The sequence below is a fragment of the Lotus japonicus genome, chromosome 3 (assembly GCF_012489685.1).
Source record: "Lotus japonicus ecotype B-129 chromosome 3, LjGifu_v1.2".
In the NCBI taxonomy this organism is placed as follows: Eukaryota; Viridiplantae; Streptophyta; class Magnoliopsida; order Fabales; family Fabaceae; genus Lotus; species Lotus japonicus.
The window spans coordinates 78,525,066-78,547,270 of record NC_080043.1 but is presented as its reverse complement, the minus strand read 5'-3'; the positions used below and the strand labels follow the sequence as shown (position 1 = coordinate 78,547,270).

The window sequence follows — 22,205 nt, the reverse complement described above, 5'->3', positions numbered from 1 at the left end:
TGCTTACATAATAAACTTTTACAATTTACAATCTTATCTTTTTTTTATTTTATAAAATGAAGTGAAGGGTATCATATCCTCCCATTTCAAAGTGCAATAGCAACCCGTCAACACCTAAAAATTTATAAACTTGGCTTACACTTCCCAAATAAATTTAAAAATTAGTAACATTTAAGTAATAAATACTTTTGGGCATAAAAACTAAATTAAGCTATTCTCATAATCATTTTCTCTTGTAACAAAAAAAAAGCTATTCAATCAATCATCATAAATCACATCCACCCTACTCTTAATCACATTAGTTTCAACAAATAATAGTGTCAAGCATTCCTCAAAATTTAGATGCCCTTTTCCTTGATATGAAACATGAATATGAGTGTACTTCAAAACATTCTTCCCGGCATGCAACATAGAAAGAAAAACTAAGCAATTTTATAAAAACAACCTTAACATATTAATATTTTTAGCTTACAACAGCCACTGACTGAATGACTACAAGGAATCCAACACTGCAGCCAATAAAATCCAGGCGCCTGTAGCAAAAAATTAACACTACATCATGAAGCTAAACCCATGAGTATGAATATCAAACCAGGCCTAGAAACAACCCCAAAACAACACTTGGTATATGGTGGTAACAGAAAGAGGCTCCTGTATTTAAAAATACTCAAGTGGAGCTTTTTTTTGTTCTTTCTCTTTCACAAAAGTACACAAATCCTTGAACACTAAGCTAACTTCCCCTTCAATAGACCTTTTGGAATCTTACTCAAGACCTTACTCAAGACCTTTGCATCAAACACCACATACTGCTTCTTAATCTCATGGGCTGCCTTCTCAGCCAGAGGGTCTATCTTATCCTCATACTTGTCATACAAGAAAGGAATTGTGAGCAACAGAACAAAATCTGCAAAAGAAAACCATTGACAATCAATAAAGTTTCATAGTTCATAACTTCTAAAATATATGTAAGAAATGAGTATAAATTATTCTTACTTATGTAGAACAGAGTCAAGAAATTGCACCAACTCCCCACAATGGATAGAATCCACAAGCCAACAATAGCCTAACACAACATCAACAACAAAATCCTCAGCAAAAGACAATAACATGATAGCAATAGTTCAGTTCCTCATGAAAGCTACACTAACAATAAATTAGGAATCATGGGCACATCAAATTGTAGTCATAGTGGTTTTAAAATCACAAGCAATGTCTTAGGAAGATTAAAGGTAATTAGCACTTAGCACACCTAATATCTTAAGTAAGCAAAACAAAAATCTGACATGCAATGAAGTAATGAACTAGATGTTTGCAAGTTACATACAATGAGGAATTTCTTCACATCTTTTCCAGTACCAATATCACGCAATGCAGCAAACCCGTGATTGATCTCAATTCTCAATGCAGACGCAATTTCCAGAAACGGCTCTTCAGGAAGATGAAACACAGGAATGCGAGGCGGAGCCCTACAACATCATTCAACATTACATGCAAAATGTTTAGACAAAAACACAAAGCACACAAACAACTACAACAGATTAAAAAGTTACAGAATCTCACTTGTGAAGTAAGGTATGAGCATTGGACCACAAAAACAAAAGCGTAATCGAAAGAATCAAAATGTGACACACTAGAGTAAGAAGATGGTATTCAAGCAGCTCAAAAAAGAGCCAAACAGCAGTAGCTACTCCAAGTGCACCAGCAGATACCTTCTTGTTCTTCCACAACAGAACATCAGCAGCTGCAATTAAAACCAATTGAAAAAATTGAAACTCTCTTTCTCAATCTGTGAATCATGAACCAATAAAGTAAGATTCAAATCAACAGTTTTAGCAGTGAAAATAAGAATCAGATCATCACAGTAAAATGAATTCCAAATAGAAGATCTTAACTGATTAAGGTCCCGTTTGGAAGAGCTTATTTGAGCTTATCTGATAGCATAAGCTGTTTTGAGCTTATTTTCATAATAGCTTATGAACATAGAACTTATTTTCAATTTATTTCCATAAACTTTTTAAAATAGCTTATGAATAAGCACGCGCTTAATTAAGCTGTTTTTCCAAACCGGACCTAAAATTGTGATTTAACAAAATGCAGTATTCAAAATCTACATTTCACCGATCATAGATCTACGAGAATCACAAGCAAACAGAGTAGAGAGAGAGATTCATACGCTTTCCGCCGCCGAGGACGGAATGGAGGGGCTTCTCCCTACCGAAAAGGCGGAAAATCTTCTGCTTAACGGAAGAAAGGGAGGGTTTCTCGGAATCGGAATCGGAGGAAGAATCGTGACCGTGAAGCTTGTCGCTGATCTTGTCAAGAAGCGATTCACCGGTCGCCGCCGTCGTGACCGTGCTCTCCGCCGATTCCTCCGCCATTTTCAAACCCTAATGCGAGTACGGAGATGAGAGATTTTCGTTTGCCCTTTCGGATCGGGGGCGAGTAGCGAGAAGAGTGTGTGTGTATGTGAGTGATGCTGGGAGGTTTGGGCGAGAATCTCGGTGTGGGAATTTATAGTGTTGTGATTTCGAGGTTTGGATTCCGAAGCTGAGGTTCGGGAGAAATTTGAATCTGGTAGCAGAGAACGGCGTTTGGGTTTTGATGTGGTCGAGGTTTTTAACGCCGTTGAGATTCACGGTGTTTTGGTTCACCCTTTCTTTTTTAACAAGGCATTTTTCTATTATTATTTTTAGGGAATTTTTATACTATTGTTTTTGTTTACAGGAAATGATAATTTTTTAAGTAAATAATTATCTTGTCCGTTCTAAAATGTAAGTTGTTTTAAAATTTATACTATATTTCAAAATATAAGTTGCTTTTGTAAAACTAATGATTTTTTTTCTCTTTCTTCCTTATATACATTTCTTTAATATTATATCTTTTAATTACACCTTCAATTTTCATATATCACAACACTCAATAATATCTTTCTCTCATTAATATCACAACTTTTTTTTGTCAAAGGTTCATCAGATTAAGGCGTAAGCCAAGCCAAACGGCACTTACAAGCAAACAGTGGCGGATCCACCACCAGGTTTGCTGGGTCCATTGCCCTAGCTCAAACAAAAAAAAGAAAATATTTCTTTGGACCAAGTAGGTTTTTGGGCCAAAAAAAAAAGATAAAGGGCAAAATTTACAAGTTAAGTCAAAATTTAGGGACTCAATAATAAGTTTATCCCAGCTTCCCAAAATTTCTGGTTCCGTCACTGCAAGCAGAGAATATCAAGCCCTAGAAAGGAGCACATACAACATAGCACACACATACTCATTACAGAACAAGCTAGCATACTCTAACACACTTGGATTAGTACAATCCAAACTACACAGATCAAATTTTCAATCAAAACATTTATTAAATGTTGAGTTCTTAAATAATATACACAACCTAAAACAATCTATATTTTAGAACAGATCGAGTATTAATTAATTTTCTAAATTATCTAGTATAGAGCTAAAATTTACATAATAAATAAAATGTTAATGACATTAGATTATTGAAGTTGTGGTGCAGATTTATTAGTCTCTGTTCTGTGTGTTAAATGAAAAAAAAAAGGTTATTAGTGGTTGTCAGAGAATAAGTGGGGTGCAAGTCACCTACCTACCAGGCTACGACGGTGGAATGGTGGATGCTTTCCGAAAGTGGTGACCGACAACTGAAACGAAAGGGGACAAGTGGCGGTCATGCACGGGGAAGATGAGTCACTTGTTGGAGTATAGTGGCTCCTCCATTCTGCACAGAGCTGGATTCAAATGGCCAAACAATCGTGTGTGGTACAAAAACTACATCAACCACTTTTAGACACCTAATTTCTATTGGTGATTTTTAAATGTCATATGTTTTATGGCGGTAAAAAATCATAAGAGGTCACAACTCACAAGAATATGTTTTTTTTTTTTAACAAAAGGAATGCTAAAAAGAACATAAATTAAGCTACATCATCTAACCACAAGTAGTGAATGACAGAATACAGTAAATGTCGCCACACCTGATAAAAAGAGGTGATTAGTAATAAGTTGTATTATTTCAAGTTCATCAATTTTTTTTATGGCCAAATTTGCTAATGGAGTGTATTTGTCTAAGTTTACGGTGTTGATTAGTACAAACTTAGTTATAATATGGTGTTACATCAATTAGTAATTGGGTTAAATTTTCTTTTGTTTTGTTTGATTTTATCTATTCTAAGATGTATTTTGGTCTATACGATTAAAGAAATATTTGATTTTAATTATTGTCTGAATTTAAGTTCAGGTGGAATGTTTACATATTGGTGAGTACTTATGCGACGTCCTTCTTTTAATGATTATGCGGTATCCTTCATTAGATGGGGTTTTTTTTTTTGAAACTTCATTAGATGAGTCTGATGTGATAGAAACTTGTATTTTCAATTAAAAATAAAATGGAAAATTGATAAATAATAATACAAATTTATTGATATATTTGAAAAAGATTAAGAAAACCCAGCATAACTTAATCTGGAACTTAATCTGGAATTAGTTTTCCAGGTTGTAACAATTTTTTTTCTCCTGAAATCCTAAATCAACTAAATTTAATTTTACTTCAACATTAACAATTTTTGGCCAAACTTAGATTGAAGAACACTCTCCCTCTTCAATCTTCATCTTCTACAATCATAACAGGGCATGGGTTGCTTTCAAACATAGTGAGGGTGAAGATTATACCAGTAGAATAAGTCTGAAAAAATTGCAGATAGCAAACAATATGATGAGAGGGGAAAGAAAGAATAAGAGCAAAATCAATTGTGTGAAATAAAGCCCTGGCTGAAATCAGGGAGACTTAACTACAGTATACATTATCAATCCTTTTCTGAAAGTACCTCAATGAATGGGCACTGAACTATATATTCAACTATGAAGCTTCTTATTGACACATATTACAATAGTCAGTAGCACTTCCAAAACTTTATTAACACAACACAGAAAACAACTCTACAATACTGAAAACTTAACATGTATCAGAAATTAAGTGAGAGTATATAAAGAATGTTGATCTAAGATCATGATACAAGATCACCGGAATGGCCTAGGAGGTTTCTCTAAAACAGCAGAAAAGAACACCTCCTTATCATCCTTATCAAGCTTTGGAGCAACAACCCATTTGTGTTTCTTATATCTCAGCATTTCGAAGGCCTGCAAGTAATCATACAAATCCTCTTTCAAGCAGAAAAAGCTATCAATCCACAACAACCCCCCTGGCCTTAAAACTCTATCCCAATCATACAACACAAAATCCAGGAGCACTAAATCAATCCACCCATCAAGAAACCTTGTTGTGTGAATCAAATCCAAGGTGCTATCGAAAAATGGAAGCCTTTGGTTTATAGTCAAGTAGAGAGGAACTAGTCCTCTAAGTGCTATCATTTCACTGAAGGGTGCTCCAAAATTGATAGTTGCTGAAACTATAGTCACATTGAAATCCCTCATCCTAGCAGCAAAAGTCCCAGTTCCAACACTGAAATCCAATCCAATTCTGATCTCTCCTTGCTTAATTCCAATAACATCATTAATAAGAAAGTCAGCACTCTCATTTGAATATTCACCTTCTAATCTAACCCATCTTGGCATCTCATGATGAGTGAGATTGAAGCAATCTGAACACTTGAAAAATCCCTTATTTGTGTTGTTGTTGCTTGCAAGACAAGCAAAGCTCTTGCACCTGTAATTACCCCATCTAACATTTCTATCATCAGGGAGTTTCCACATGGAATCTTCAATAGGGAATGGTTGGCTGTAGAATTTGGGGCCTCTTGAAAAACACCTTCTCCTTGGTAGAGGATCACAACCATGAACCATGAGCTTTTGAGCTAGCTTCCAATCATCATTGCAGAATTCTCCAACATCATACTCCATGTACTCTTCTAGCTCTTCCTTCATCGCAAAGCACGCGTGTCCTATGCTGGTGAAAGTTGCATTTGCCCCCATGAAGTTCTGTTTTCCCAATCTGTTAGGCTTGATCCTCACATACTTGCGAATTTCTTCGCGCAGAAAGTAATTACCAGGTTCATCAGATTGTTTCTCTTCTTTCATCGGAGGGTGAAGAAAGGTGTTGTAGCTTCCATTTTTCTGATCATTCCCTTCACTTAGTGGGTGAGATTCCACTACTGACTCAAGAAGCCCTAATATGTCAGCAAGAAAAGCACCTTGCTCCAGTGCAGATTGTGATGATGATGATGATTGATCCTGTTCTGTTTCCCTCAGTTTGTCAAGTTCCTTTTGAATTCTCTGAATCACAATTTGCACTGTTATTATCCCTTTATGTTGATTCCCATTTGTGCTATCAGGACTCAAATGGGAGTAAAAGGATTCAGTGCCGAGAAATGATTTGAAGGAGAAGAATCTGGAGAAGGCAGCACCATAAAGGAGAAGAGCAAGAACACCCACTATTAAGATAAAAAGGTAAACACCTCTCCATCTTTTTAACTTCTTAGTAACTTTCTGATTTTTCATTGCTGTATCTTGAGGAATGAGAATATCCAAAGGTTTCATACATTCATTATAAAAAATAGACAAAATTTTCAAACAGACACATACCTTGAAATTGAGATATGTAGTTTCAGACTAAGAAATAACTGACCATATGTATCTCAAAGAGAAGATGCTCATGCAGCCACATCATCAGAATTGATAAAACAAGGACAGAAAAATTGATCATGGGACAGTACTTTGAAGCTGATGATTTGTCAGTGAAATAAGTTATAAAAGGTAAATCAGAATGAACAACTGAGAATAGAGGATAATGAGATTTGATTCCATATCCTAAGTACGCTAATAAATAGAGTTTGGCACTTCCCTAGCTGATTATTCTAATATTCTAGTGATCACTTAACAAGTACTTAATTTCAATCAGAAAAAAAAGTTATTGATAAAAACATAATATAATGTGAATTCAACTATTACATGGATCCAGAGGATTGCTAATATAGCACTAAACTAGGAAATGCAACTGTGGATAGAAAAGCTAGTGAATGCCACTCCTTTAAGAAAGAGCTGGCATCACATGAATTGAACAGATTATAAAATGTTCTCAGTGCGAAAAGTATGAAGTAGCTGAAGCAAGGCTAAAATATAGTTTGACCATTGAGTAGGTTTTGCATAAAACTAGGTGAAAATTTCATGAGCACGTGTTACAGTGTTTATAGATATGCCAAGATCCATGCTGAATACAAGGTTATTACATCTAGTTCCTGTAATTAAGGATAAAAGAATCCGAATATGGGACCAGAATCAAGGGCAGAAGAGATCATGCATGTGCCGGGGATGAATTGGTACTAGACTACTAGATATAAGCTAAGCTGGCTTCTAATGAGGAAAATTGTGTGAGGACTGAGGAGGGCTTTTTTTTTTCTTTTCTGAATGGCATAAAAAAAAATTATTAATTGGAGAAAGGGGGTGAAAAAAAAACAAAATTAGCTGTCTGGGGTAGTTTCTGTAAGCATTCGAGAGATTCCATGCGAATGGTAATAAGACAAACAACTTTTCCAGAACTGAATGACATGAACGGCAGCTTTGTCAAGTGGAACAGTAGTCATTCGTAAGGTACCTTGCGAATCCTAATAAGACAAGGAGAATCTGGTGCACCAGGAGAGATTCTCCTCCTTCCCGATGCAGTCTTGTGTTTTGACTGAGGAACAGGAGGCATACGCAACAATGCTCGCGAATGGCTGACATGGATGGGACGGTGCAGAGCTGCAGAGGTATGCAAAGGCTTTCGCAGCCTGCCACTCGAATGGCTTGTCGGCCACGATCATGCATTCGCAACTGATCTCGCGAATGGCTTGTCGGCCATATTGAGCATTTCTGGCGGTCTCAAACCCCTATAAAAGAACCCCCAGAAATGTTGAAGTTATTTTCCATGCATGCTCGACTTCACCTCTCCAACTCTCTCAATTCTCAACTTTTAAGCCTCATTTCTGAACTCTCAAGTGATAAGTTTGATACCTCTCAAGCTCTACCTACCCTCAAACTCTCTCAAGTGTAAAAGTCTCTATATTGTTGGTACTTATTTCTAACTCTATCTCTTATTCTTACCTTTCAAATATTTTAGTTTATCATTTGTTTTTGAGTCTCAAACTTTCTTTGATGCCTAATTTTCGGTTGCATGTAATTACTTCATGAAGGTTTTGTAAATGACGGATGAAGCAGTGCTAACTCTCGGTCCAAAAAATCCGACGTTGTTGGTGAAACAAAACAAACATGTGTCGGGATATGTTTGGAACCAAACAAATAAGAAAGTCTTGAAGCTGGGATTACCCCACATTCCTTTGAATGGTGTCCCTCCACAAATCGAACAATATGTTCGACTGGCTGGATTTTACGAGGCCGCTTTATGTGGTTCTATCAAACAAGACAAAGTGTTGATATCAGCACCGGTGGAGCGTTGGCTGCCTGAGACGCACACCTTTCATATGTCGTTTGGAGAGTGCACCATCACTCTTCAAGATGTTGCCGTTCAGCTGGGACTAAATATTGATGGGCAACCTGTTACCGGGGTGACATGGTGTGACTGGTCTGATCTCGTTAATCGTGCGCTAGGAGTCACTCCACCGCGACGTGCTATTAGAGGAAGTTGTTTAAACATGAGATGGTTAAACCAGTGTTTTGATTTTCAAAACCTAGGTGCACTTGAGCCGGCAGAAGCTGAATTTGTTGCAAGAGCATTCATTTTGCGCCTGATTGGCACTTTCTTATTACCCGACCACTCGGGATCACATGTGCCTCTAAGATATCTACTACTAATAGAGAATTTAGCTCTGGCCTCCACGTACAGTTGGGGTTCGACCGTGCTTACAACTCTCTATCATGAGTTATGCCATGCAACCGGTTATGAACGACAAGAAATCGGTGGTTGTACTTATTTGCTCCAAATCTGGGCTTGGGAAAGGATTCCAATGACTGCCCCTGAAACCATACCGATATTGCCACTCGGCTGCCCCATCGCAGGAAGGTATGCACGTAATTTACAAGTAGTTATATTTATTTGTTCACATAAATGAGACAAAAAAAGTCGTTAATAAATCCTTAATAAATTTTATTTCAGGTGGGGAAGAAACCCAAATCGTGTTGACGTTGGTCGTCAAACGAATCAAATTGATTTGTGGCGGATCAAGCTCGACGAACTGAGAATTGAAGACGTGAGTTAGTTATGCTAATATTATATTACATTAATATTATATTATTAAGATATCTTGTCTCAATCATTTTATGTTTATGTTCTTAATTTTTTTCGTCTAATTTGGATGTGTAGTTTGTCTGGAGGCCATACCTAGATCATGTTATAAATTCGCTACCGGAACGGTGTCGGCAAAGTATGCACTTGTGGAGATCAGTTGTGCCAATGATATGCTACACCTTTGTTGAGTGGCACCAACAGGATAGAGCCTTGCAACAGTTTGGCATGTTTCAGGGGGTACCTGACCCACCATATCAAATTGATAAACTGCATGACATAACTTTGTCGGGGAAGGAACAGGAAGATTGGGTTACAGCCATGATGCCCTTTATACAGATGTGGGGGCAAAGACACCAAAGGACGGTTCAGCAACCCGTGGTTAATACGTTAGCTAGCCCTAACGACCGTTACATGAAGTGGCACGCCCAACATTCCATTCGTTGGCTGACGCGTCAGAGTTCGACTACAGGGCAAATTGTAATGTTATATAACCTTTGCTTCTCTTTTTTCCTACGTTTGTAAATTTTGAAATACTAACTTTTTATTTATTCACTAATGTAGGGTGAACACATTCAACATGTGTGGTATGGACTTTCTGACGTCAGTCGCGGTACGTATACACCTGAGGAAATGCAAAGCCAAGCCGCGCGTTGCCTTACATTATGCCACCAGCTGGACAGGATTACTGTTCCTGCTGCGTCAGTTCAACTCATGCCTACAGACTTACCACGTCCCACACATGCAGACGTACCACATGTTGGAAGAGCAGAAGCACAGGGTTTGGGCAAGAATTGGAAAGAGGTGCATGCTCAGGATGTGACTATACATGGAGGTACTCTACCACCCCGAGATGGTGAGTACTCATTGTATCCCCTACATCATGGTGATTCATACCGACAGTACTACTTTGGTGGTGGGTCGAGACAGCCTGCAAATGAGTCAGGGTCATCTGGTAGTTCCCAACACTACCAAGAGCCACAAATATAGATGCCGGAGTCACAACCATATTCTGGCTCACAGCCATACATTCCGGACATGCATTTCGGTGAATCACAGTCATAACAATATTTTTAACAGGAGCCTCATTCGATTTATGACCAGTTCAGGACACCGGAAATGCAGCACATTCATCCCCAATGATGGAGCCCTGTACCTAGATGGGGAGGCGGTGGTGTAAGTGAAGTGTTGGATATCCCCCGAGCTTTTGACGTGTTGAATCCCCGACCATCATTCTGGAATGTTGCAAACCCAGATGCGATCAGCCATGCATAGGCTAGCTTTGTGTTTGATTTGAACCAAGCATCTGGAGTAGGAGACAATGAGTCCAACATCCAACATGGACTATCTTATGGCCAAGGTAGCCAACATGAGAACCAAGCAGAACAGGAGGGTAAGTCATATCGAGTAGCGAGAGACACACCTTGGCCTGATTGCGGAACAGGATCCCACCGAACTCATCATCGATCTATTGTATTGTTTTTGTTAATTAATAAATAGAAGGGAAAAACATTAGTTTAATCATAAACTCATTTCTCATCTTGATCATCATAATTAATACAACCTCATAACAGTTGTGTACTTCCACCACATTATTGGGGCAAACACAAAATCAACAAACACACAACAAACACAAGCAACCCAAACATAAAAACAACCCTCAAACACAAGAACATCCCTCACACACAAGAACAACATTTATCTCTGTAGCGAAACCGATCTTCAACTCGATTGAGGCTCCGTCAAGTCCATCTCATTTCTTATTCGAGTTGACCTAAGACGACCCTTCGCCCTAGCCGTGGACGGATCTGGAACAATTCGAACTCCTTCCCTTGGTGGCATGTTCATATCATTGCCAATGGGATACCACTGTCCTTGATACGCATCCAATATGCTCTGAAGCGTATAAACAGGGTCCACCAAACTCCAATAGTCTAAACTTTGATGCATACAGGCAGCGATTGCGTGGTCACATGGATACTTGAATGTTTGAAAGCGCCCACATTCGCATGTTCTATTGTCCAACCGCAGAGACCATACATACCCATTGCGATGCCTTCACTGGTTAAAACCTTCCTCCACCTCAAACCTTGTCCTATCGATGATGTACGTGCGCACGATATGAGCACTTGCGAGTAGAACATTCTTTTCTATGGCTACAATGACCTTTTTACAGAATATGTGGCCAGCGGCCTTTTCACGAGCTGCTGCCTGACCTCTCTGAACAAAGTAATCCACCATCCTCCCGTACGTGCATTTCACCAATGCAGTTATAGGCATGTTTCTTGCACCCTTCAACACTTTGTTAATGGCCTCAGATAAGTTTGTTGTCATATGGCCATATCGACGCCCACCCTCATCGCATGCTCGACTCCATGTCTGATTGTCGATGCGGTCAATCCAATCTCTGATAGCTGGACTTATTCCTCGAAACCGGCGGAGTTGTCTCTGAAAAAGATATGGACAAGGCTCGTAACCTGCACATTTTAACACAAATACAATCAACTTGATATTTAACCAATTCAAGTTTGAATAAATGAAGATACGCATGTGGCTTACCCATATTGATCAGGTCAAGCTTGTGCTTCTGATTCTTGAACGTACAATTAAAATTGCTGGCAATGTGGCGAATGCAGTAAACATGATAAGCGTTTTGGTGGTTGCCACCCGTTAGCGGGATTGCGTACTGCCGCCTTGATGCCAGCATGTCTGTCAGATATCAAACATATACCCTGTTTTTGGGTGACCTTCATACGTATCAAACGTAGAAACCATGATCAGGAGCTCAGATTTTCCCCCTCGACAATTGCAAATGCAATTGGCAAAACATTGTTGTTCCCGTCCTATGTTGTTGCGATGAACTATACTTGCCGTAGAGCCATGTCCCATCAATCTGTATCACAGGCTTGCAGTACTCGAAAGCATCACAACATTGTTTGAAGGTCCAAAATACACGTTTAAATGTCTTCGAACCAACAACTACATTACCATTACAGTCGATAATGTCACTCGTGGATACTGCGTAATAGGACCCAGGGGAAAACCGAAGCATATAATTCAGCCATCTAGGGAGCAAGTCATATGACTCTTCACAATCACCAAAGATCTGTGCAACCGCTCTCTGCTTCGCTTTCCAGGCTTTAAAGTACGATACTTTATACCTAAGCACACCAGTGATCCTCTCTTGAATAAGAGAAACAGGTATAGTAGGTTGGGTACGTACCATCTCTGCGACATTAGAACAAAATCATAAGTTACTAAGTATTTTTAAGGGTAACAATATAATAATCATTAGAAAAAATTGTACCAAGAATGAATGAACAGATAAAGTCGGATGTCATCTTCTTATGATCCTGCGACGCTATCGTATTGATGCACGTATGCAGACCGCCCCACCTAGTTACCGTCCACATTCCAGTTTTTACAGAACACATGGCCCTCAACTTCCAAGAGAACCCATTCGGACATTTTGCCACAAAGTATGTGGGTTTGGATTCGGCCACAATATAAGTTATATTTAGATTAAAACAATAATGTTTGAGGGCCATCTGGACATCTTTCTTGGTCTCAAAACACTGACCTATATATAATTCATGACCTAGCTGCCACGATGTCTGATCATCCCCGCCAGTATAGAAATCTGTCTCTTCATCGGGGTGTTCCCAGTTAATATATGAATAGTGTGGAGACTCATTCCAAAATGGGGTTGGGACGCCTGTAACAAAGAAGATTTATACCATACACGATATATGGATAAATACAACACCTAAAGAGTTAAAGTGACTATACATACCATGCGTTTCAGGAGAAACATTCACCGGCATCAGTAATCCAATAGGAGGTCCAGGATTACCGTCAGAGCCACCCTCGTCCGAGTCAGACGAGTCACCTCTGTTGTCCAATCTTTCATCTTCATCATGATCATCTGAAGATAAAATCTCCTCACCATCCACATTATCAGTGTCATGGTAGTCATAATCGTCATCCAAATTCACTGTGTCATCACCCAAATGAACAACCTCCTCACGGCTACCACCGGCTTCATGAGCGAATGTCTGCTGCGCACTTATCGGATTGGTTGAGGCCGGTATTGATGAACTTCCAGCTTCAACAATATCAACGTATAACTCTAGCGTTGTCATGAAAGATTGCTGACGAAATCCATCCATCATGACACTCACGTCTTGATTATCAACTAGCTCAAGAGGTGAAAAAAAGATCGGATTTGAGTTAGTCATAAATCTGCAAATGACTCTAGAAATTGTTTGGTATCTTTGGAGCTTCAACCTCTCATGGATTTTACTTTTCAAGCGGTCGAATGTGATGTTGCATTTGAGATGCATGGACCTAGCTTGACCTTCAAAAATGACACCTTGGTTGCCATTGAAAACTCTACCTCCAGAATACACAAAAGCAATGACCCTATCCATCTTTGGTGATTTTTTAGCTATTATAACGTATGAAGTTGTGGAGAAAATTCGCAAATGGTGTTGAGAAGAAATCTGGTTCAGAGAGCTTGGTTTTATAACTGGTGTTCGCAAATTATATTTTTTATGCATTCGCGATAAAGCATTTGAAGGCCTGTGGACAAAGCATTCGCGAGCCTGCAAACGCCTGTCACTGGCTGTCTCCTGTCTCCATGTCACCCATCACCTATTCATGTCAGCCATTCGCATGCTTTATTGCGAATCCCTTGTCTCCCACACGCACGTCTGAAACGCAGATTCCATCTTGTCTTATTAGGTTTCGCAAGTCTGCAAACGTATGCCAGACTGCAAAAGCAGATTCCATGTCATAACACTGAAAAAGCACCATATTCCATCTTGTCTTATTACCATTCGCAAGCATCCTTGCGAATGCCTACTGTTCAACCTGAAAAAGCTTCCATTCATGTCATTCAGTTCTGGAAAAGTGTTTTGTCCTATTATCATTCGCAAGATTCCTCTCGAATGCTCACAAGACCAAACCAGAAACTACCCCAGACAGCTAATTTTGTTTTTTTTCACCCCCTTTCTCCAATTAATAATTTTTTTACGCCATTCAGAAAAAAAGCCACTGAGGAGTTTATTTGAGTTTATATTATAGTGTAAACACTTATGCAAGTATTTAGGGGGACTTAGGTGCATTTAGGAAAACAACTTGAAATTAAGCGCTTATGACCAGAAGCGTTTATTCAACAGCTATTTTAAAAAATTATTGAAATAAGTTAAAAATAAATTATAAATAAGCATAAGCTCTATTCATAAGCTATTATAAACAATTTTTGAAAATAAGTTCAAAATATCTTATATATAGGAGGACAAGCTATTTATATAAGTTATCTCAATATTCAAATACTTGTTCACGTACGCTATAAGATAAGGTCAAATAAATTCTTCCAAACAAGAATATAAATAACTTATGATATACTTGTAAGTTGTTTTGAGTCTATTTTTTAAACTACTCAAATTAGCTTATGAATAAAAAGTTATGCTTATCTATAATATATTTCAGTAAATTTCTTAAATTAGCTTATGAATAAAGGGATACCCAATGAGTGCTAATTGTCATAGGCGCCGTTTACCCAAACATAAACAAAACCGTGCAATTGTTCTAAATATAGACAAATAAAGCAAGTGATCAACAGGGAAATTGAAATCTATGGTGTGTTTTCAACTATGTATAAACTCATCCTGTATTATAAATTTATATTATCTTAAAGATAATTTGAATCACATCATCAAACCCCTTCAATAGGTCCTCGAATAATAGCTCAAGTGGTAAAAGTTATGGGACATATGGATTGGGCGGGTGAGGTCCAATGATCAATCGCTGACGGGTGCAATTTATCTTTCCGATGTACCGTAAAAACTCCTTCAATAGCATCTATTTGGAAAGTTTTCAGTCTTCTTCAGAGCAATGCATATTCACCAGCAAATTGGGGAAATGAGTTAAAACCGGCCTAAACGTTCCATGTTGTTGTCTACTATCTATCGGTAGACAATTATGATCATTTCAGGTTAACACTTGAAAATTTTGTGTATAGTTCTCTCCTCGTAAATATTTCACGTCTAATTAATAAGTTAGTTGAAAACTTATAAGCTAGTTGATAGCTGAAAAGTTAGTTGATTGCAAAAAAATATTGGTTTTCTGATTTTGAAAAGAAGTCATCTTTATCTTCAAAAAAACATCCTTGGTAATTCTACAATTAAACTAAACGAAATGACTTGTTTATTGGTGTGAGTAGAACATCTTTCCCTTAGAGTGACCGGAGGTAATAAGCCCCCTTGCTGGTGATTTTGATCACCAAGTATGGATCTTCCTTGTTAGGGGCTAACTTCCCACACGTGGTGTCGCGACCTGTGATGTCGGCTTTGCGCAACGTTAGGTTTCCAAGAGCGAATTCTAGTGGAATTACCATAGCGTTGTTCTTTAATGTGATCCTCTACTTGGTGGCCACCTCTTGAATATAGGATATGGCCTTTTACTCATCCACCAGGTCCATGTTGTCGCCTAGATATGGCACGATCATTGTCCGAGTTAGGGGATGACTCCCTTGTTTGGGATAACTTGCTAATTTTCATTAAACTATGGCGTTCGAGCCGTAGGTGACCTTGAAGGGGGATTCTCTCTAGTGGAATGTGACGTGGCCCAATAAGCCCACATGACGTGATCTAGGTGGTCAGGCCAACTTACGACGACTTCCTTCTTCCTTATCTTTTCATTTGAGGGCTTTAATAATCACACAGTTTACAACCTCAAACTTGGATGTTGGTTTGACGATGCTCGACCGAAGTGAACGAACTGGGTTTCATTGTCAGTAATCATCGGTTGTGGAATGTCAAACTGGATGGTGATGATATAATAAAAGAACTTTTGGACCTTGGTCGGGGTGATGGTGGCCAGAGGTCCAACTTTGATCCACTTGCTGAAGTAGTTGATGACAACGATGATGTATTGGACCTGACATGAGCTTGGAGGAAAAGGACCAGCAAGTTAAGCCCCCACATTGTTGGTACACAAGTTTCTGGACCATATCAAATCTATTCCTCTACAATCAAATTTCTTTGTGGACAGGCCTTGAACTAGAAGAAGAAAGCTTTGTTTCTCCCAAGTCCCACATGCTTGCAATAATAAAATTATTCCTACCATAACAATATCACATACCGGGTTTTAAATTTCAATATGTTAACAACCACTATATTAAAATTACACAACTGGTTTATAAATCGTGGTAGATATTTTTTTAAAATAGAGTCCTAATTTTTTTATTTTGATATGTTAAAAACTGATAACAGATTTTTTAAGACCGGGTATATTAAAAAATACAATACTGGAACTTGTGAGGTAGGGTGAGTAATGAAAGAGTATTTTGAGATTTCAATTTTTAGATAGTGTGAAATTATATGGATGGGTGTTAAATTTAACTCTCTTACATTCCATCTGAATGAGGAAGTCATGGAGTGGTAGAAGTTTAGTACACAAATATCAGTAGATTAAATTGCTTGAAGGAAAAGAACTTGGACATTGGAAAACCAAAGAGAAGTAAGAGCACCCAGTAGAAAGATAATGGTTTTCACTTTTCAATTGAACCCAACTAAAAGTCAATGGAGATTTTAGGTTGCTTTCACATTTTGGTGCCTTGTAGCGCGAGTTTTCGAATTCTACTGCACTGAATGTGGATTTTAACTGGAAACCAAACATAGAATCACCTTGTCCTCCCCATTTTCAAAATCTGTGTTTTGTGATTCCTGTATGTTCCGGACTCAAGACAAAATTCCAAGAGTCAATACATTGAATTAAGATCTTAGATCAAGTATGAGTAAACAAATATACTAAGCTCAAAGTGAAGATAATCCATACAGCATGAAATCAGAACAGCAAAATAAACCGTGGGATAATACCTTGAAGCTGATTACTTTGACAATGAAAGTATGAAAGGTGGTACCGTGGTATCCTGTTGAGTTATTAAGCCATAAGGGCAATAATGAGCAACTGGGAATAGAATATAGCAGGAAGCTATAGAATGCAACTGAGGATAGAGAGGAATTGACTAACATAAGGCTCTAAAGACCGGGTCCAACAAGGCTTGCACATAGTGTTCATGTTTTGCAATAATCAGTGAGTGCAAGATTGAAAGAACCATGCCACTGTTTTAAGAACGAGCTGGCACCACTACATGCTACAAAAATTAGAGAATTATGAATTATGAAGTGTGCAGCTTAAGCAAGACAATAATATAATCTACAACTTGACCAGGTTATCTTAAAATAGAGAGTGCATTGACATTATAAACATTGCATCTAGTTCCTGTAATTCAGGATGATATTATCAGAATATGGGGCCAAAACAAGGGCAGGTTGAGCATGAATTAAGAATGAACTACTACCAATACAAGTTGTTTACAACTAAATGAGTCCATGAATTAAAAAAAGGAAACAAAACTGTACTGATTTCTTGTTCCAAACCAGAGAAGGAGAAAGAGGAAAAAAGAAAATAAAAAAGGCAAAGAAATCCTCCACTGATATTGTCGTGGCTTGTGGGTCAACATAAGTTGAGACATGAGAACAAGAGTTCAAGAATCAAGATATCCAATGTCAAATCAACCAAAACACAGACAACAAAACAAAGATTTTCCATCCTAGAGACAAACAAACACTAACAACAAGTTCACATTGCCGCATGCAAGCGCAACAAATATAAGAGTCCTGCATTGGCATCTCACCAATCCACCATCTAATCATTTTCTTGATCTTCAAAGAAAATAAAAAATTAAAAGAAAAAAAATTGAAATCTCACCATTTTTTCTCACATCTACTTACACTTCCCCCACCCCCACATTGTTTCCCAACTCAAGAAACAGAAAATCACCTAATTGTCCTCCTATCAGCGGGCGTACTGAGAGAGCGGCACCACTTCCTGCAGCGGCGTCGACAACGGCGTCGGCATCGGCGAGTTCCGGCAAACAGGGCAAGACCCATTAAGCTTCAGCCACGAGTCAAGGCAACAGAGGTGAAAATGGTGGCGGCACTCCGGCATCATCCTCAGCATCTCCGCTTCCTTAAACTCGCAGAGGCAGATCGAGCACGTGGTTTCGCCGTGGCCGCGTTCCGCCGCCGCGTACTGGAACCTCGGGTACGAGTTGATCACGTTCGGGTCCAGACCCGACACGCGCGGCCCCTCCTCCTCGTCGCCGTCCTCGGCGACGAAGATGATGCGCGGCAGAACAACGCCGTCGGGGGCGCGGCGGCGGTTGTGGCGGAGAGCACGGCAGCAGAGGTAGGAAGAGAGGATGAGGGTTGAGAGGAGGAAGAGGAAGCCGAGGGCGATGGCGATTGAGTAGCCGAAGCCGAGGTTGGTGAGGTAAGGGGAAGTGGGTGGTGGTGGTGGTGGTGAAGAGTAACTGTAAGGGTAAGGAGGAGAGGACATGGAGGAGAAGAAGGAGAGGGATGAAAAGGGGAATAACCCATTTGTGGAAGGAGAATGGAGGGTTTTTCTTAGGGGAAAAGGGTGGGTGGGGGCATTAGTTGCTGCATTTAATACTACTAATGTTAGTGTGATGTGACCAGCTCAGCTCAGCTCAACACAAATGGCATTAAATTGTTTTGTTGTGTGTTGATTTGGTGATGATCATGGACTTTTGGAACTTGGAAGTGCAGGGAATTGGGAACACTAGTTATAAACAAGTGTAAATTATTGGGTGTTGATTTGGTTGTTGTGTTTTTTTATTTTATGGTTTGATTTTGATGTTTGTTATGGGACAATGGTGGTGGTGAAGATTGGGAGGAGGTTGGAGTGTGCTGGGAAGAAAGTGCTTGGAATTTTTGGTTGATCGTGCATGGTCGTGCCTGCGGGCAACAAATAAACAAAGGCTGTGAGCTGCTGTTGCAAAGAAGAATCTCTTCTCAAGCTTCATTGGAGATTTTGAATATCAACTGACTCGGTCGAACCAAAACGTGAGATGGAGTTGACCTATATACATTTATTTTTTTTTATAAGCCATGAATAATATATTGAAGGGAAGCACGGGGGGTACTTCAACCCAATACAAAAGAGAGGTTAAGAAGATAAGAAAAAGAACAAGGTAAAATTACAAATAAAAAGAAAGAATATAGAATAATGATGTCAATCCCATACATAAAGGTTGTGTTTCATGCTAGACGCTAGTTCTAAGGAACCTTTATTATTCTCTTCAAAATAAAAAGTGTACAAAAACTTCTATTATTATATGAAAATTTTTTCATATTAATTTTTTTTTAAGTAAAATATGTATTGATATAAAGGTGGGGAGATGGAACAAAGATATACACCATACTTAAAAGGATCAAAAGACGTTGCTAACGAAGGTTACACCTGGAAAAAGCATATTTGCTCGAAAAGGCCTAAAAACCTCCCTAAAGCGTAAAACAAATCCACTAAGGACAGCTACCGATCAACAAAACCTAGCAAAGCCCGCGAAATCCCAACAAAACCCCACAAAAAGCCCACCCAACACCAACATGAAACTAGAAAAACTAGCAAGTTAAGGAGACCTTTTAGCCAAGATTTGAGTCGCAATCCCACTAGGATAACACTTCTCGCACAAGTCATGACGTCATAAGGATTTCACAATTTCTTAGGTAAAACCATCAGCTATTTCCCTTTCGTCACCACCACACTGCCATCCATGGTCGTCGAGGAAAGACACGTCGTAGGATGACCTGTCTTCTCATTTCCCTTAGCCTCGACCTTCTTTGGCCTGCCTCTTGGCCTTGAAATTTTCACAGCCTCTTTGGGTGGAGAAGGATGAGAAATGGGGGGAGGCAAAAGGGAAAAACTGGGTCCCGAACCCTCCCTGTAAGGAGATCCAAGAAACAGAGGCAACATCGTTCTCCTCCGCCCCAAAGACTTCGCCCACTCTGAACCCTCCAGCTACGTGAGGACCGAGAACCCGAGAGTCTTACTCAGGGAAAATGAAAGCAACGAGAATTCTTTCACCCAAGCAGCACCCCTATCAAACCCCAGGCCCATCTTCGCATCTTCAAAAACCTTTCTGCGAGAAGCCCGGAAAACAGAGGCCTTCAGCACGTCCTTAAGGAACCTAGTCGGTGCCCTCGCTAGGCCCGCCCACCCACCCTAAGCAAGAACGCCGGTACTAAATTGATTTAATTGTGAAAAAATTGGGAAAGAAGAAATAGGCAACGTGAATTAGCTCATGTATGGGCAAGAATGCCAATACTTAATTGATTTAATTGTAATTTAATAATAAAATAAAATTGGTTATTTATATTTCCTTGTGGGATTCTCACACTCTCTCTCCCTCTCCATATCCTCCTCACTCTCATTTGTTGAATTCCACATGTGATCCGCTAAATTATGAGTCCTACTACTAACTAGGAGGACTTGCATGATTTTAACAAATAAAACAGAGAACGATGGAAAAAAAATATATTAAAATGACTATGGGATGTTATGAAATAATTAACCATAGCTACACTAACAAACTTTATTAAATAGGGTTTGCCTAATATGGACCTCTAAAAAAATTTCTAAATTAGGACTCTCATCTTTTACTCGCTACTACCGGTTACATATCAAGTTTGAAAGAAAAAAGATCACTATCTAAGAACCTAACTTGAAATTAGAGATGTAAGTAGGTCACGCTACCCAGAGACGGAGGCAGGGGTGGCACACAGGTGCCATAGCCACCCTTATATTTTGCAGTGTTTTTATAGTATTTGTTTCTCACATGAGTAATAGATTTTTTTTTTTATAGGCAAATGTTAGTGGTTAGTTGTTAGCAATTACAAATGTTCCTCCTCAGGGTTCGAACCCTGGACCTCCATCTCCAACACCTACTTCTACCCTTAGCTCAACCAAGTGAGCTACCCCTCCCACCCCACATGAGTAATAGATATTAATATAGTAGGCTTAATTGCAACTTTGGTCCCTGATGTGTACCAATTCCACAATTTTAGTCCTCCACCTAATTTAATTACACGGATGGTCCCTGACTTTGCTGGACGTTTACAACGTTGGTCCTACCATTTATTTGTTAATGGAGGAGGTTTACGTGGATGGTCACTTAACTGATGTGGAAGTCGACTTAGAGAGAGAAAGAGACCAGCAACTGATTCAACTTTCTTCGTCGCCTCCAGGGACTCGTTTGTTCCTTATCCCTTCCTTTTTCGCTCAATCTCAAGCTTCGAGACATCTTCCTCACGGTGCTCTGATTTTTAAGGATGAAGAGGGTAGAAGATGACCGTTGCAGGTCTCACGTGCAACTCACATGCTTCCCTCTATCTTCAGTCCTTCTTTCTATCTTCAATTGGACATCCACGTAAGCCTTCTCTGTTAACAAATAAACGGCAGGACCAACGTTGCAGACGACCAGCAAAGTCAGGGACCATCCGTGTAATTAAATTAGGTGGGGGACTAAAATCGTGAAATTAATAAACGTCAGGGACCAAAGTTGCAATTAAGCCAATATAGTATCCCAGCCTTCAAATCACATAAGGATAGGCTTTTATCACATGGTCGAGAGATAGGGTCACACAATATATAAGTGTAAGTTCAAGTTTTTTATATTTTTTTGGTTCCACTAAGTCTAAGTTTTTAAATATTTTTTTTATAATCGAAAATCTTTTAAATATTTTTAACACTTAGCTTAACACAAGAATAGTAAAGAATTAGGCTAAAAACGCTAGTACTTATTGGCCTCAATTCTTTGGGCTTTTTTTTTTAATAAATTATGATCACATCTCAATTATACTCACACTAAGATGAGCAATGAAGAAAAGATAGATAAATGAATGATATAATAGGCTATGTGAAAGAAAATGTGGAGTGATAAGAAGAAAATGAGTTAAAATAAGATGATAAATAAAGTGAAGTGTGAATGTATCAAAACTTTTTTTCTTTTGTACTAGCGTTTTTACCCCGTGCGTTGCACGGTGAATATTGATCTCATTATTTAAGCACGATTAATGAATTAAGATATGAAAAATTGAAAAATGAGCATTCAACCAAATAAAATCACAATGAGTAATAACTTGCAAAATTT

General features: G+C 38.9%; 4 protein-coding genes across 4 annotated transcripts; 1 reads left to right on the top strand and 3 right to left on the bottom strand.

Moving 5' to 3' along the window:
• Nucleotides 1–412: 412 nt before the first annotated feature.
• On the bottom strand, nucleotides 413–2,524 carry LOC130746171 (reticulon-like protein B5). The gene is made up of 5 exons (XM_057598719.1): nucleotides 2,174–2,524; nucleotides 1,561–1,741; nucleotides 1,325–1,466; nucleotides 994–1,063; nucleotides 413–904 (listed from the first exon to the last, which is right to left on the bottom strand). The coding sequence occupies exons 1-5, from the start codon at nucleotides 2,376–2,378 to the stop codon at nucleotides 726–728; spliced, it is 777 nt and encodes a 258-aa protein (XP_057454702.1). The 5' UTR covers nucleotides 2,379–2,524; the 3' UTR covers nucleotides 413–725.
• Nucleotides 2,525–4,754: 2,230 nt separating this feature from the next.
• Nucleotides 4,755–6,902, bottom strand: LOC130746167 (probable methyltransferase At1g29790). Its single transcript, XM_057598716.1, has one exon. The coding sequence runs from the start codon at nucleotides 6,502–6,504 to the stop codon at nucleotides 5,029–5,031; it is 1,476 nt and encodes a 491-aa protein (XP_057454699.1). The 5' UTR covers nucleotides 6,505–6,902; the 3' UTR covers nucleotides 4,755–5,028.
• A 1,242-nt stretch (nucleotides 6,903–8,144) lies between these two features.
• On the top strand, nucleotides 8,145–10,174 carry LOC130744775 (serine/threonine-protein phosphatase 7 long form homolog). Its single transcript, XM_057596933.1, has 4 exons — nucleotides 8,145–8,962; nucleotides 9,056–9,149; nucleotides 9,263–9,565; nucleotides 9,749–10,174. The coding sequence occupies exons 1-4, from the start codon at nucleotides 8,145–8,147 to the stop codon at nucleotides 10,172–10,174; spliced, it is 1,641 nt and encodes a 546-aa protein (XP_057452916.1).
• Nucleotides 10,175–17,132: 6,958 nt separating this feature from the next.
• Nucleotides 17,133–19,098, bottom strand: LOC130746169 (RING-H2 finger protein ATL67). The gene is given in 3 exon segments (XM_057598718.1): nucleotides 17,133–17,345; nucleotides 18,035–18,054; nucleotides 18,056–19,098. Coding segments are annotated over 3 exon segments (564 nt in total). The 5' UTR covers nucleotides 18,593–19,098; the 3' UTR covers nucleotides 17,133–17,338.
• Nucleotides 19,099–22,205: the final 3,107 nt, after the last annotated feature.